General features: G+C 33.2%; 3 protein-coding genes and 1 non-coding gene across 7 annotated transcripts; 3 read left to right on the plus strand and 1 right to left on the minus strand.

The window, feature by feature from the left end:
- Positions 1–1,851: 1,851 nt before the first annotated feature.
- LOC145071499 (nucleolar-like protein) lies at positions 1,852–2,784 on the plus strand. The gene is made up of 2 exons (XM_079018372.1): positions 1,852–2,009; positions 2,221–2,784. Exon 2 carries the CDS (start codon positions 2,221–2,223, stop codon positions 2,578–2,580), a length of 360 nt encoding a protein of 119 aa, XP_078874498.1. The 5' UTR covers positions 1,852–2,009; the 3' UTR covers positions 2,581–2,784.
- Positions 2,785–3,095: 311 nt separating this feature from the next.
- TRNAL-CAA (transfer RNA leucine (anticodon CAA)) lies at positions 3,096–3,179 on the plus strand. The gene has a single exon. It is a non-coding gene; the product is annotated as a tRNA-Leu (tRNA).
- A 2,684-nt stretch (positions 3,180–5,863) lies between these two features.
- On the plus strand, positions 5,864–7,338 carry LOC145065777 (uncharacterized). 2 transcript variants are annotated; one of them, XM_079012852.1, is made up of 3 exons: positions 5,864–6,668; positions 6,773–6,945; positions 7,018–7,338. In XM_079012852.1, exons 1-3 carry the CDS (start codon positions 5,928–5,930, stop codon positions 7,157–7,159), a joined length of 1,056 nt encoding a protein of 351 aa, XP_078868978.1. In that variant the 5' UTR covers positions 5,864–5,927; the 3' UTR covers positions 7,160–7,338. The 2 variants fall into 2 exon arrangements, with proteins under 2 accessions (XP_078868978.1, XP_078868979.1); XM_079012853.1 differs by having other exon boundaries at positions 6,857–6,945.
- LOC145065776 (pre-mRNA-processing factor 39-1-like) lies at positions 7,317–12,010 on the minus strand. Of its 3 annotated transcripts, none has more exons than XM_079012850.1 (13): positions 11,802–12,009; positions 10,852–11,192; positions 10,678–10,781; positions 10,373–10,602; positions 9,812–9,979; positions 9,249–9,726; positions 9,010–9,162; positions 8,542–8,658; positions 8,373–8,456; positions 8,142–8,291; positions 7,776–8,048; positions 7,615–7,701; positions 7,317–7,537 (listed from the first exon to the last, which is right to left on the minus strand). In XM_079012850.1, exons 2-13 carry the CDS (start codon positions 11,165–11,167, stop codon positions 7,454–7,456), a joined length of 2,244 nt encoding a protein of 747 aa, XP_078868976.1. In that variant the 5' UTR covers positions 11,168–11,192; positions 11,802–12,009; the 3' UTR covers positions 7,317–7,453. The 3 variants fall into 3 exon arrangements, with proteins under 3 accessions (XP_078868976.1, XP_078868975.1, XP_078868977.1); XM_079012849.1 differs by having other exon boundaries at positions 7,317–7,540; XM_079012851.1 differs by lacking the exon at positions 7,615–7,701 and having other exon boundaries at positions 7,317–7,540; positions 11,802–12,010.
- Between the last annotated feature and the right edge of the window lie 441 nt (positions 12,011–12,451).

Genomic DNA, 12,451 nt, shown 5'->3' on the forward strand with positions numbered 1-12,451 from the left:
TTCTGGAGCTTTTACTTGAAATTAGGATGTTGTGAATGTAGCATAAGCTTGGTAATGATCTCAGACCAACATAAGTTAAGTTTGTCTTTCAATATGTAAGTTTTCTTCAATTATGTATCTTCAAAATAGTTATAAATATTAACTAGATTTAAATTGTTTCCTAGAGGTTACATGTCAAAGCAATTTTCCATATGTCTATCACATGCAATGTGCTAGACACGTTCATGCAAACCTTAGGAAATGTTACATAGGATTAGAATTTAATAAACTTTTATGAGTTGCATCCATGAGTTGTGTGGATAGTATCTTTAAGAGACATATGGAGTCTATTAAGATGTTAATCTCTGACGCATATAAGTATATGCAATGTACTCATTGTTAATTTCATTGTCTGTATATTACATTACCATTAGTGTAATATACTTCTATCACATTACATTACCACCAAAGTTAAGAACATTACCATTTCCAACAAGTTACTTTACCACCAAAACTAAGCGCATTACCATTTCCAACACATTGCTTACCACCAAAACTAAGTATATTATTATTTCCAACAACTTACTTTACCATTTCCAACAAGTTATAAATTTTATTTCCTTCTATGTATGTTACCATTTCTACAATGTACATTACCATTATATGAAAGGGATATCCACACAACAAAATACATCATAACAATGTATCTTTATACCAAAACAAAGTACAATTACCATTTTAAAATAACTTCATTACCATTACACTTCAATGCATATTACAATGCAAAATAAGGAAATTCACAACATAATAACTACTACTATTACAGCCTTTAGTAAAATAGTCACTAACAACCTTACAAATATCTGCAAAATTTACATCATTTATCTCATATTCAGGTGCGCCAGGTGCTTCTTTGAACTTTTCCCATCTTTTTCGTCATTACATACACTTAGGAGATCAACCCATTTGAAAAAAAAAAAATCATGATCCTACAAAATAAAGGTATATTTACGTTAAAATTAGGGTTTTTAAGAGAAATTATATCATTTTGACCCGGAAATTGAGGCAGCCCTAAAATATTTTTCCTAGTTTGTCTAATGTTCTTGAAATGAAAACTAAAAAGACATCACCACATCGGTATTTGATTATGTCCTTGTTCTTCCATCATGAATCTCCATTGAAGTTCGGTGTTCTTGAAGAAGTTATCATGATTCCTTTTGAAAATCATTTGAAAGGAATGAAATACGAGAAGCTTTTTATTAGTGTCGGTCCTAAGGAATTAAATATCCTCAAAGACAAAGTGTTCTTATTGCTATTATAAATTTTTATTTAAAAATATAAAGAATATATATAAAAAAATTAAATCATATGCAACTGCCCATTTTACCCGTCAAACTCATACCTTTTAAGATGGGTGAATGGTTTTAACAGGCACGAGAACCTCCAACGTGGCATTGATAACCAACTACATACCATTTAGACTACTCGGAGTGGGCAACGCCCCACTCCCGTTATTATGCCTCATAACACGTGATAACGCCAGTGAACACCGCCCCACCCTCCCGTTATTACATGTTAAAGGCTTTCGCGTTATTTCTCATTACCACCATCACATATGATAACGGCGTTTTTTTGTATTTTTGCCTTGTAACTCGTGTGGGCGTTGCCCACACCCAGCCCTCTTAACTAGATAAAATAAATAAATAGCTGGACATTAAAACGTACAAACTTAAAAGTTTTGTGACAATATCCTGTAACGAAGCCCAACAGAGAAGCTGGTCTAAACTTAAAGATCAGATCCGTCATCCGTTTCGTCTGCTAAGGATTGAAATGGGCTCAATTCTCAAATAAGAAAAATCGGATGATCCGGCTCGATGTTTTAAACCGCCGCTCAAAGCAGAAGCTGAGGGAAGCTAACTAGAACGAAGTCAACAAATGTTCAAAGGCTTACACTCTCGAATCACTTCTATCTTCCCCCAATCTTCTTCGCTTCTCTCAAATTTCAGCCTGTTCATTGTTATCGATAAAAGGTTTGTTTGTTCTGTTATTCATATCAGTTTCTCAACCTATTTAATTGCTTTTTGTGAAATTAGGGTTTTGTTGACCGTTCTAGGGTATGTTCTCGTGTGTTTGTCGTAATTATTCCAATTATCAGTTAGCCATGTATTTCACAATTTCCTTTTGTTGCTAATATAAGGGAAATACTAGTCATTTTGATATATGTGAGTTTCTTTGATTCAGATGAAGACGGTTTCTGGGAAAATTGTATCTTTGAAGCCTGTTAATCTCTCCAAAGCTGCGAATATCTTGTCAAAATTTGTAACCGCCGAGAATGGAGCTTCACAACCGGTGTCTGCTTACCTCCGTCGTGCTTCTGTGGCATTTAACGAGCTTGTATACTTTAAAAAGCACCACACGCTGAAGAAAAAAACAAAGGATGAAACTTCAACCATATCTGATATAAGCCATAGGGATGTAGAAGAAGATGAGGGTAAACTGAGAAAGAAAGAAAAGAAAAAGAAGAGGAAGAATGCAGAAGTTGATGGAAGAGAAATTGGTGATTTGGAAACACCCGAAAGGAAGAAGAGAAGGAAAACTTGAAGGTGATGAATAGACATAAAAATTCGATAAAGATTTCATTATTGAGTACCTTATTTAGCTTCTAGATAATTTTGATGGTGGTGATAAACTAGTTTCTTGATTATTATTATTATTATTAGTTTTCATGTAAGAATCAATTTTGGATGATATTGAGTTCATGGTTGCAAATGATTAAAAAAAATACAAGAGTAGGTTTGGGTTTTATATAGTTTTGTGAACTTATTTACAAGGGATTTGAAAAGATGAATAAAAACATGATGACTAATTAGATAAATATATACTATAGGTTAAGCAGATTAATACTAAGCAACAAAATTGTTTCTATACTTTATAAATAGCAGTTCATAATATAAACTTTTATATTGTATTCGGATCATCTAACATTGTCTTGTGTTGTACTTTGAAATGTAATTTGTTTTAGAAATAAAAACTCCAAACACCTATATACATAAAATGATAAATGCCATAAGTGTCAGTATTTCGTTATTTAGATACTGTAAGAAATAACAAACAAAGTCAGGATGGCCGAGTGGTCTAAGGCGCCAGACTCAAGTTCTGGTCTTCGTGAGAGGGCGTGGGTTCAAATCCCACTTCTGACATTTTTTTTTTATATTAAATACTCATTGCTGTTGAACTTAGTTTTTCATGTCTAAGATATATTTGAGCATTCTAATGAAACTTTTACAATAAATGAAAACTTAATATACGTGTTCTTGCTTTGATGACTTCGTCTTCTACAATCATACTTCTAATGAATATATTTTAGACGGTGTTTAGAGCATCAGTGATCGTTGATTTTTTGTATGTATATTTTAATAATTTTTTGTAATAACACCACCTTAACGATCCAAGAAAAACCTCAACATGTTCTAATTAAGTAACAAACTGATTGGCCATTTTTCTAAATAATAATAATAACAATAAGATCTTTTTTTTTAATTTTACATTAAAAATTATTAGTTTTATTAATATCCCATATATATTTGTGTGATTTACTCGTTTATATATAAGGCAGGTGAGACTTTGTATATCATCGGCAGCAACAACCTACCATGTGTTGCATGTCATCGGCGACAATTATGACACCACGTGTACGGCGGCAAAGAGGACATGTTAGAGGTAAGTGGTGCCAGCTCATTTAGAGCATCCAGAGCGGTATATTACAAACGAACTTGCAAACCTTTATAAATACTACATAGTAAATCCAACTCACCAAGTTCTTGCAAATATAGAAAGGCTTTTAAATGCAAAAGTGGGTCCCTCGACTCATCAACTTTCTACTTGCTATATATATACTTATATTACAATGTTTTTCAATTATTTAACTAAATCACTTGTTTAATTAATTAAAGTGCCATCGTGATTTTTATTTTGTAATTTACTAGTTAATTTTTAAACACTATCTCGTTTCGTAATTACTTAAGTAATTGGTCGATTAAAATACTATTATTAGATTATCTATTTTGTAATTATTTTATTAAACTAAATAAAAAATTAATTTATTATGATGATTGTGAATATGTATGAGGTATAAGTATAGATATGTTGGCCGTGGGCCTATCTTTGAAAGAATATTGATCTTGTATTGATGTAGAATGTAATTTGAAAAGGTGATGTGGCATTATAAATAGAAAATTGGTATTGTATTGACATGGATGGTTTTATAAAAGATCCAAACTTGTGACTTAGTGGGCCCGACCACCAATTCATTAATCGTGGGCAGTTGGTGTTTTATTGTTGTTTATTTGGAATTAATTTTGTTAATTTTATATTTTGCACACCAAATTAATATTTTTTTCTGATAAAGACATGAGTTAAAATAGATGGAGTTACAATTACATTAAAATGATATAAAATTTTTTATTGTGTTATTCGTATTCTACAATATAAAATTGTAAATTATATTTAATGTATAAATTATTTATAAAACTTGAAAAAATATGAAAGAAAAGTTGATATATTAGTACCTATATCTAACGGTCTAACTACAACACTTAAAATCTTGGTTTAGAAAATTTTAGACCTTAATCTTAAATTACATGGATATGAATAGTTTTTAAGAGGCAATGTTAAAGTTTTTGAGGTCTTTGTGAAGAAGGTGTTACGATAATCATATTTTATAACCATAGAACATAAAATAGGTTTATCTCAATTTTGAATTCAAATTTATATTTAATAGAATTGTAATAATAATAATTTGATGTATTATAAAGTTAGCATGGACTCTTTTGTATGTATAGAAATGTTATATCTTTTGATACGATCAATAAATCTTTCTTGCACAACTCACTATATTTTTTATCAATTTCTAAATCACTTTTTGCTAGAAAGATGCACATAAAATGAAATACCAAATAATATTATATAATTTTAAAAACTAAACGTTTATTTCGTTTTCAGATTATCATACCAATGATCCAATGCCCTAAGAAAAATCCGAAATTGGGTGGCAGTGAATTCAGCCTAATAAGCCTTTGCGTGTTTCCAGCCTGATATCATTGAAATTTCAACATATGCGTTTTGGACCGAATAATTATATTTTTGTGTACGAAAAAAATGTACATTTCACCAACTAAAAAGATATTTATTGGATTTTTTATGACCTTACAGAGCCATTTCCACCATAAAAAAAAATCACATATGAATCCATTGATTCTTTTTCTTAATTTGTTCTTTTGATTTTAATAGTCGTATATTTGGTTAACCGTTAAAAGTTGTTAAACTTTTTATAAATTATTTTATCTGACATTTTATAAAAATCATGCATAGGGCGAAAGCTTTTGTTTTAATACATAAGAAGACCCTTCAAAGAGAATGTTATGATTCTTTTTTCCATTTGTGTTTCCATATTTTATATAAAATTAATTTAAAAAATGCTTCAATATTGTTTTGTGCAAATCGTGTTTGATTTTAATTGAATCTTCTTTGTTTGGTTCTGTTGTTGGCCAGGTCAAGTAAAGGGAGGCAGCTTCGACCTATTCGTTTGATTTTTTATTTTTTATTTTTTTGAAAATTACTTGATAAAAGTAATATTTCATTTTTAGTCATTAAATTAAAATTAAGATAACTATTCTAATAATACAATTTTTATAACTTATGATAAATTTATTATTTATAAAAATAAAATAAAAAATCTTTAATTATTTTAACTTTCAACACCGCCACTCATGTAATAATTTATTTATGATGCCCAAGATTTTTAATATATATATATATATATATATATATATATATATATATATATATATATATATATATATATATATATATCATAAATTGTGACCCTTTTTTTCCTTGTTCACAGATTTCCTGGGATAAACAAAAACAAGTGTGAAAAGAAGAGAAAGATGATGCTGAGAAGCTCCTCAACACCACTTCTTGGATCCCTCCTGCCACCGTCTGAGATCCCCAACAACCACCATGACACCGGCCTCCATCCACACAAATCCTCACCAATCCACAAATTCTCATTTCCATCGCCTGGATCTCAACATTTCACCCCACTTTCATGCAGCTCCTCTCCTATCTCACCTTCACCTTGCTTCAGTAATGGCGGAATGCGGAGAGCACAATCAGAAGGGAACTTGGAAAGCTTGATAAGTTCTAGTTCCAGCAATGGCAATGATGAAGAATTCAGTTTCTTCAAACAACCCAAAAAAGTAAGTAGGCTTCACAGTTCTTTACTGGAGACGATCCCATCTTTCTCTTACCACAACTCAAGATTCAAGTCCGATGAAGATGAATCCAGTGGCCACGAAGAACAAGAGGAGGAAGACGACGGCTTCCATGGTTTTAATATAGAAAACAAGGTTTTGAGTTTGAATAAACAAATGGATTTGGCGATAAAAGACGACTATATCCGGGAAACTGGTTCACAAATGTATCTTGCAAAAGGGTTAGGAGTTGATACTCATACTGGAAGTGGCGCTGCAGGTGGTGGTGATGGTGGTGGTCGGAATCTTTCTCAAGGGGGCGGCGGGGGTGGTGGTGGTGACAACCATGATGTGGAGGAGCATTATAGGAAGATGGTGAATGAGAATCCGGGGAATGCTCTGTTTCTAGGGAATTATGCTCAATATCTATATCAGGTATGTCTTTTTTTTTTAAATTTAAAGTGGCGACTGTAAATAGTAAATACAAGAAGGGAATTATTAGTTTTTTTTTTTGTTGTTCCGATGAATTTGCTTTGTAGTCAAAGAAAGATCTTGAAGGAGCAGAGGAATATTACTGTAGGGCTATCCTAGTGGATCCTAACGATGGTGAAATTCTTTCACAGTATGCGAAGCTACTATGGGAGCTTCATCACGATAAAGACAGAGCAACATGCTACTTTGAAAGAGCAGTCCAGGCAGCTTCTCAAGATAGGTAACTACTTCCATCGTGTTTCTGTTACCATCAAACTAAGAATCTCAAATTTAAACTCCGTCTTTTCTTCAGCTATGTTCATGCAGCTTATGCAAGTTTCTTATGGGAAATCGATGGTGAAGAAGACCAAGAAGAGGAAGATGAAGAAGGGTATTATAGTAAAAATAAGTCACCAATCTTCAACAATGGAACAATGGCTTCTGCAACGGCTTAAGTTTCAAGATTCTGGCAAGAAATCTAGGGTAGTTCGTAGTTACAAAAAAAACGTAGTTAAGTCATGGAAAACTGCATATGCAGAATTTGTATGTATGCAAGTTTTATTTAGCTAAAATTTGTATTTGACAAATTAAGAATCACACAACCCAAATGGATGCACAAAATATTCTAGCAGAAGCCTTTTTACCAAAGTTTTAACAAAACAAATTATTTATAGGTCTCTCTTCAACTATATTACTGATACACTTGTTGACCCTCTTAACAAAACAAAAACAAAAACAAACCAAAATGGTCAGTAGGTCCCATAATATGCTGCAGGTGGGACTGGGGCTGCAGCAGCTACACTTGGCTGTGGGTAAACTTCTTGTGGGGCCACCTGCTGAAACCATAATAATAATTAATAAACTCAACATTTCCAATATTTATTTAACTCGTTTCTTCCAGTTAAAATACCTGAACCGGGTATGAAGTGTAAGCAGCTTGTGGTTGTTGCACATAGCTACTTCCATAAGAAGCATTATATGTGGTGCCATAAGCAGCCTATTTAAGTAAAATAAATAAAAATGGTTTAAGTTGGTTTTTTGTGTGTCCAAAAAAATTTGAAACTATAATACCTGTTGCTGTTGGGTGTATCCAGCAGCAGGCCATTGTTGGCCTTGAGGTTGTGTAGGTGGCCAAGATTGAGGCTGCACACCATAACCTGCTGCAGACCACTGGTTCACTGATGAACCCGCACTTGTTTTTGCAATTTTCGCTCTATCTGAGACCAAATTGCCCTCCAGGTGGCGCTTTTTGGATTGTGAACTGCTTTTATGAGGTAAAAAGAGCTTCGAATGCCGAACTTCCGCTTTCTTCATGGACCCCGCATCCCCGAAAAGATCTACAAACTGCAAAACAAATCATGACAGCTTAAAACAATCCTACACTACACTACATATTTTTTTATAAATGAAATTAACCCTAGGAATGAATACACTCACCTCCAAGAAAATGCTAGATAGCTCTTCTCTCTCGATGTAAGTTGCAGGATTTGGATTATCGGATTCAGGAGATATGAATTTTTCAACGAGTGAATCTATATGATCAATTCGCTTTGGAAGTGATTGAATTGATTCGATATGGATTAAAGCCTGCATTACCATATAACAAAAGATTTTATAGTACATAAGCATGGAAAAAGGGCATTTGCGGAAAGATGGAGAAAAAGAGACCTCTAAAAGTGGTTTTGAGAGGTGGGCAGTATTCTCAACAGCTTCATCTAGAACCTCTTTTGCCTTTTCTACCCTTCCCAAAACCTGAAAGCAGTTTATCTATTACTTAGAGTAAACCATAACATAAATGTACAAGTGAAGAATAAAATATATGTATATATATACATACCAAGTATAGAAATCGAGAATATTGTGCAAACAAAAAGGGCAGAATCTGTGAATGCTCTTTCCCTTTCTCAATTGCAATAGTCTGCTCATACAATGTACAAGCATCTTCCAGATTTCCCTAACAATTTAAAGAAACAACCAATTAAGATCAGAAATATGCAATCGATTTACAGTGCTAAAATGCTTGAATAACGGGTACATTCTTTTTTACTTGATGAGCTAAATGGATTAAGCACTTAAACCAGACAGCTATACATAGCTATTTCTTTTTGACTTGTTAAAATGGATGAATACTGAAAATTGTTTGTTGGAATGTAAGGGTAATATGATCATTTAGTTTCATTCTGGAAGGTTTATTCAGTACAGGAAAAAAAAGGACTTTATATATGCAGCACTTTATCCAGATATAATGCAGCATTAAGTCACTTTACACATACAGAAACAACCCTTATCTGATTTTAATTTTTACCAGGCGATATTCCATGTTAGCATGCTTGATAATTGCTTCTAGAAGACCAGGAGATATTTCACTATGAACAAGTTGATAAGATGCCCGAGCTCCTTCAATGTTTCCATTGTGTTCTCTAAATCTAGCAGCAAAAAGATGAATCTCTGGTTGCTTCTGTAAAAGAAAAGGTCAACTTTTAGTTTTACTAAAAGAAGTTTACATAATACATGTCAACAGAAATTGGGACGCATATAACTTACTTTAACAAACACATGGGTAGCACGAGCAAGGGCATTTTCGGCAACATCCATATCTTTTCTAGCTTCCATGCACAAAACATAACGTATCCAGTACTCATGATAATTTGCACAAGCAATTAGACATCTTTCATATAGTTTGATTACTTTATTCAAGTCATCACATCCTTCAATGAAATCAAGGTAGTTATGCCAGTTTTCAAGCTCTGTAACATTAAGTGGCCTAAAATGATAATAAGGTCTCCTGATGGCTGTTTCAAAATCTATGATTTTAGAATCGAAATCTTTAGTTTTTTTATAAAGCTCTTCTCTAAGGGAAATATAGTTCTCCAACTCTTTAGCTTCTGTTAATCCATCATTCGGATGGATCTCACCCTCACTTTCTTGATTCTTGAATTCCCCTTTTGCCCTTGCTGCAGCTTCAACTTCTTCAGTTGTTCTCAGTTCTGATAAAGGGCGACTAGCAGCTAATTCTCTAAAGCTGTCAAAAGTAAAAAAGTAGAATGAAAAGATGTGACTAACGTAAGAAAGATTGTGTTGAAAAAAAAACATATATCAATCATCACCTGTTGAAATACCGATCCAACTGCTGATTAGGAATTTCCAATATCCGTGTGTAAATCATGGCAAGATTCGACCATTTCTGTAGTTGATACTCATATTCAATGTATTTATCCCACAAAGAAAAAGAGAGGTAATCAGTTCCAACATAAGCTAGACCCCTTTCAAATAGCCTGAAAAGAACATCATAAAGAAAATATTTAGTTATATTAACCATAGATTATGGACTGCAGTAATAGCTATAATGTCCCTGTATGCAAAATAGCTCCATTAAATGAGCATGACACTTTCCAAATGTACACACAAAACACTGAATTTACCTTCCCCCCAATAAAAATCATATAATGCCTGAGAAAGGTGGCAGTGACAATGACCATCTTAGCCCTTAACTGGACGAGATCTTCTCAGCAGCAATTTGTTTAATGGTGCACCTCAACGGGTCATGGTTTAAAACAGCAAAAACTCATGGACAACTAAATATGAGGTCATCAAAAATACAATTCAAACCCTAAGGAAATTAAGACAGCTATTTATACAGCAATAGAAGTTGATTAGACTATAGTTACCTCCTTACGGTGTCATGATCTTCATATGTATTTATGGCGAAAACACAGTAGTGCAGCCACATATCTACAGAATATGTTACCCCTTGAACTGCACGTTCATAAACCTCCACAACTTTATCAATAGACCCCAATCTTGCTTCATGATCAGCATACTTCTTCCAGTAGCCATAACAGAGAGGAAATTCAGCCAAAAATGCATCATAAACTTTCCTGATCTTCAACACATTGGCCTGTGGATGTGGAAAATCAATATAATGAAGAAAAAAAAAAAGATAGAAAAAATGAAGGTTGAAAAAGTTGCCTACCTCTGATGTTTTCTCTGTCTCCTCTATTAGTGCAGTCCAAGCATTAAAATCCAGTGAATTAGCTTTTACCATGTTCCACAATCGGTCTTCTTCAGGAGATAATGCTGGCATTAATCTCAAAAGTCAGACCCAAAATTAAAAGTAATAAAGAATGTAAAAGCCATGAAGATATACCAGAACCATCCACCAATTGCTGTGTAGATGCAGAAGTATGAACACTGTATGAACCAACTCCATTCTCACTAACATCTTGTGAGGCAGTAGATGGAACCTGTTGACCAACATCTGTAGCTTCTGACTTTCCAGTAATGTCAGAGGTGGTGTTATCTACATATGTGTTATCAGTAGCAACAAATGCAGCTACATCTCCACTAACTGTGGCTTCAGCAGCATTTCCAGTTCTATCACCATAATCAGAGGCAGAATAAGAAGCAGATGAATAATCATCAACAGTTGATGTTTGAGAAACGCCTGTTTCATCATCTCCCATTGTAACAAGAAGATAAATATGAAACCTGTACAGAAAATGGCCAAAAATACATAAGCAAAATAGATAAGAGTGATTATGAAGCAATGATACAGCAATTTGAAATTTAAGAAAGCATTACGTAAACAGAATTTGAGTGATTTCAATATTGGAAGTGTAAGTGCAAACTTAAGAGTACTCTCGACTGTTATCAGGGTAGAACTAGTGTGTGTGATTAGGGGGCTAATATGCTAAGCCATGTAAAGGAAAACCTTTATTTTTGGAAATAACAATAACACGGAGATGTATTGCCTATAGCCTATACATCCCCTTTCGGTATATATTCTCAATGCAGCTTTTCTTATGATCAATGAATCCAATATGATCGTATGCTCTAAAGAGATGAATTTCAAGCCATAAAACCAAACTCAAAAAATATGAACGGATCACACCGCTGCAGGGTTTACTTATATTTATATGTTTCATACTGTCATATTTACATTTCTCTAATTCGGTAAACTAAACAAATGAACAACTCCCCTACCAAATGTATCAAAGACCCCTATCAAAAATTTCTGAATAAAAGGAAAAAACAGATACATTTCAATTAGAACCCCTAAATTTCATCATCAAAGTAAAAAGCGTGATAATTACTCACGGTAGTAGTAAAGAAGGCGGATGCGACCGGCAATTAAGGTAATCCGAAGCAAGAGTGAGGAGGGTAACACGGCGGACGACGATGAGTTGTGACGACGGCGAATGAGAAATGGAAAGAGGTGCGTAACTGGATAGGCGATAGTAAGAAGGCCCAGCAGCTGCCGAGTGTGTGTTCAGGGTCAAGTGTGCATTTTTTTGCCCTACCCACGAATACACTTTTTGTTTGGATGATTTTCACATCAAATTTGCAATATATATTTTTTATATTGTTATTTTTTTCTATGTTAACCATATTTTCAATATCATAAAGCAATAATATTGTATTATGTGGTAATGCCTTTCAATATTTGTATAAAACATGTAATGAAAGGTCTCCGTTATATATATTCTACGAGGTTATAGTTTCGAACATACGACTAAGAGGCTGTTTGGCAGAATCGGAAATTTTAAGAGATCTAGATTTCTAAGAAGATCTGAAATTTTAAGAGTTAAATGTTTAACATGCTGTTGGTTGGGACCTCTGAATTGTTATGTTGAATTATTAAAATAACCATTTTACCTTTTTGTTTTATTTTTTATTGAATTCAAGTGTTTACTTAGAAAATAACTTAATAAATTTCTTAAATATGTATTAAAAAATATAAACACCAT

This window comes from Lactuca serriola, chromosome 8, assembly GCF_051521515.1.
Source record: "Lactuca serriola cultivar US96UC23 chromosome 8, Lser_US96UC23_V15, whole genome shotgun sequence".
Taxonomy (NCBI): Eukaryota; Viridiplantae; Streptophyta; class Magnoliopsida; order Asterales; family Asteraceae; genus Lactuca; species Lactuca serriola.

What these genes read in the sequence shown, in the direction of transcription:
- LOC145065776 (XM_079012849.1), bottom strand. Translation starts at nt 11,167, where the DNA reads ATGGGAGATGATGAAACAGGCGTTTCTCAAACATCAACTGTTGATGAT. An exon ending in TTGGATCGGTATTTCAACAG is followed by an intron (nt 9,727 to 9,811) that starts GTGATGATTGAT and finishes TACTTTTGACAG; the next exon opens with CTTTAGAGAATTAGCTGCTA. An exon ending in TCTCAAAACCACTTTTAGAG is followed by an intron (nt 8,292 to 8,372) that starts GTCTCTTTTTCT and finishes ATGGTAATGCAG; the next exon opens with GCTTTAATCCATATCGAATC.
- LOC145071499 (XM_079018372.1), top strand. Translation starts at nt 2,221, where the DNA reads ATGAAGACGGTTTCTGGGAAAATTGTATCTTTGAAGCCTGTTAATCTC.
- LOC145065777 (XM_079012852.1), top strand. Translation starts at nt 5,928, where the DNA reads ATGATGCTGAGAAGCTCCTCAACACCACTTCTTGGATCCCTCCTGCCA. An exon ending in ATGCTCAATATCTATATCAG is followed by an intron (nt 6,669 to 6,772) that starts GTATGTCTTTTT and finishes TTTGCTTTGTAG; the next exon opens with TCAAAGAAAGATCTTGAAGG. An exon ending in CAGGCAGCTTCTCAAGATAG is followed by an intron (nt 6,946 to 7,017) that starts GTAACTACTTCC and finishes TCTTTTCTTCAG; the next exon opens with CTATGTTCATGCAGCTTATG.